Source organism: Guillardia theta, assembly GCF_000315625.1.
Source record: "Guillardia theta CCMP2712 unplaced genomic scaffold GUITHscaffold_19, whole genome shotgun sequence".
Taxonomy (NCBI): Eukaryota; class Cryptophyceae; order Pyrenomonadales; family Geminigeraceae; genus Guillardia; species Guillardia theta.
Genome location: NW_005434655.1, coordinates 279,763 through 281,381, shown reverse-complemented (window position 1 = coordinate 281,381; position 1,619 = coordinate 279,763). Strand labels below are relative to the sequence as shown.

General features: G+C 59.5%; 1 protein-coding gene across 1 annotated transcript in view; it reads left to right on the top strand.

Moving 5' to 3' along the window:
• GUITHDRAFT_162222 (hypothetical protein) overlaps window positions 1-1,619 on the top strand; it is a gene marked incomplete at its 3' end in the record, with an annotated part of 6,013 nt that overhangs the window by 3,867 nt on the left and 527 nt on the right. Inside the window, exons 7-11 of the mRNA XM_005835955.1 lie at window positions 279-674; window positions 695-817; window positions 973-1,041; window positions 1,186-1,314; window positions 1,467-1,580. Of these exons, the coding sequence (XP_005836012.1) occupies window positions 279-674; window positions 695-817; window positions 973-1,041; window positions 1,186-1,314; window positions 1,467-1,580 (831 nt within the window). The remainder of the gene's footprint in view (window positions 1-278; window positions 675-694; window positions 818-972; window positions 1,042-1,185; window positions 1,315-1,466; window positions 1,581-1,619) is intronic.

The window sequence follows — 1,619 nt, the reverse complement described above, 5'->3', positions numbered from 1 at the left end:
CCCTCCTCCCTCCTCCCTCCTCCACTACCTCCCCTCCTCCCTCCTTCCTCCTCCCTCTTCCACTACTCCCCTCCTCCCTCCTCCCTTTTCCATCCCCCCTTCCCCTTCCCTCTTCCCTCCGTTCATCCTCTCTCTTGCATCCTCTCTCGTTCCCTCCTCCCTCCTCCATACTCCCTCCTCCCTATTCTTTCTGATCATCGTCCTTGTTCCTTGTCCCTTATTTTTCACCCTCTCCTCCTCCTCCCTTCCTCCCCTCTCACTCCTCACCCTCCCCGCAGGAGGGCAGCGCTACCATTCCGCTCGTCCGTCCAGACTTCTTCCGCAGCGACACAGACCTCTGCTTCATCCTCTCCTGGGGGGGCGCCGGCTCCGCCAACCTGCACATGGAGACGCCAGGGAGGAACGTGCGGGTGGAAGAGGCGGAGACGTTCCCTGGCTCGGATAAGAGCATGAGAATGATCGGCAAGAACCCCCGTAGCTGCCTCCTCCGTGCCCCGCTGGAGGACGACTGCCCTTGGCTGTCAGATTCCGGGAGCAGGAGAACCAACAGGGCGATCGTGTCGGCGGGAGGGAGCATGGAGCACTGGAACATGCAACTCACGCTCTTCTCCAAGGAGGGAGTCGTACAATCCTTCCTGCCTTCCAAGTCCAGCTCGCACATCAAGAGCCCGACGGTCTACTGGGACGTCTGCAGCTTCGGAAGGGGAGCGTGTCGACGATCAACAACGTGGCAGGACAGGACCCGGCGGGAGGGAGGCTGGTGACAGTCAAGATCAACCCGGCGAGGAGCGACTCCGACTTGACCCCGTCGGCTCAAGTGAGGGAGGAGGACGAGCAAGAGGAGGAGGAGGAGGGGGAGGTGCTGGTGGTGGAACAAGCGGAGTTAAGAGAGAGGGAGAGGGAGAGGGAGAGGGAGGAAAGTGGAGAGGAGAGGAACAAGAGGAGGTTTTGTTCTCATCGCTGTCCTCGCAGGTGTCCGTGAGGAGTATGGACGAGACTGTGCCTCTGAGGATCTTCCCTGCCCCCCTCACGCCTGACCATGTAAGTGAAGATGAGCTATGGTTGCTCTGCTGACCTCCCTTTTCTCTTCTTTCTCTGCCTCCTCCTCCTCCTCCTCCTCCTCCTCCTCCTCCTCCTCCTCCTCCTTCATCCCTCCTTCTCTTCCTCTTCTGCATCTTCTTACAGCCCGAGTACACGCGGCCCAACGAGTATCGATTCTTCTGCGAGTGGGGCAAGTACGAGGTAGAGGTCAAGGACGAGAAATGTCACTCTCCCGCCCTCTACTCCGACCTCCTCGTCTCTAATCAGATCCAGGTAGATCTCCTCCTCCTCCTCCTCCTCCTCCTCGTCGTCGTCGTCGTGGTCACTTCCTCCTCGTCTCCTCTTTCTTCCTCCTCTTCCTCTCCTCCTCCTCCTCCTCCTCTTCCACTGATTCGTTTCATCTCATTCCTGTTCCCTCCCTCTAGCCTAGCGCCAGTTTCTGCATGGCGGCGATCAGCGACCTGGATGCCAAGCAAGTCTTCATCACGCTCTCCTGGGCCTCCTCTCCCAAGGACCTAGACCTCTGCCTCTGCAACCAGGTCCTCCTCCTCCTCCTCCTCCTCCTCCTCCTCATCATC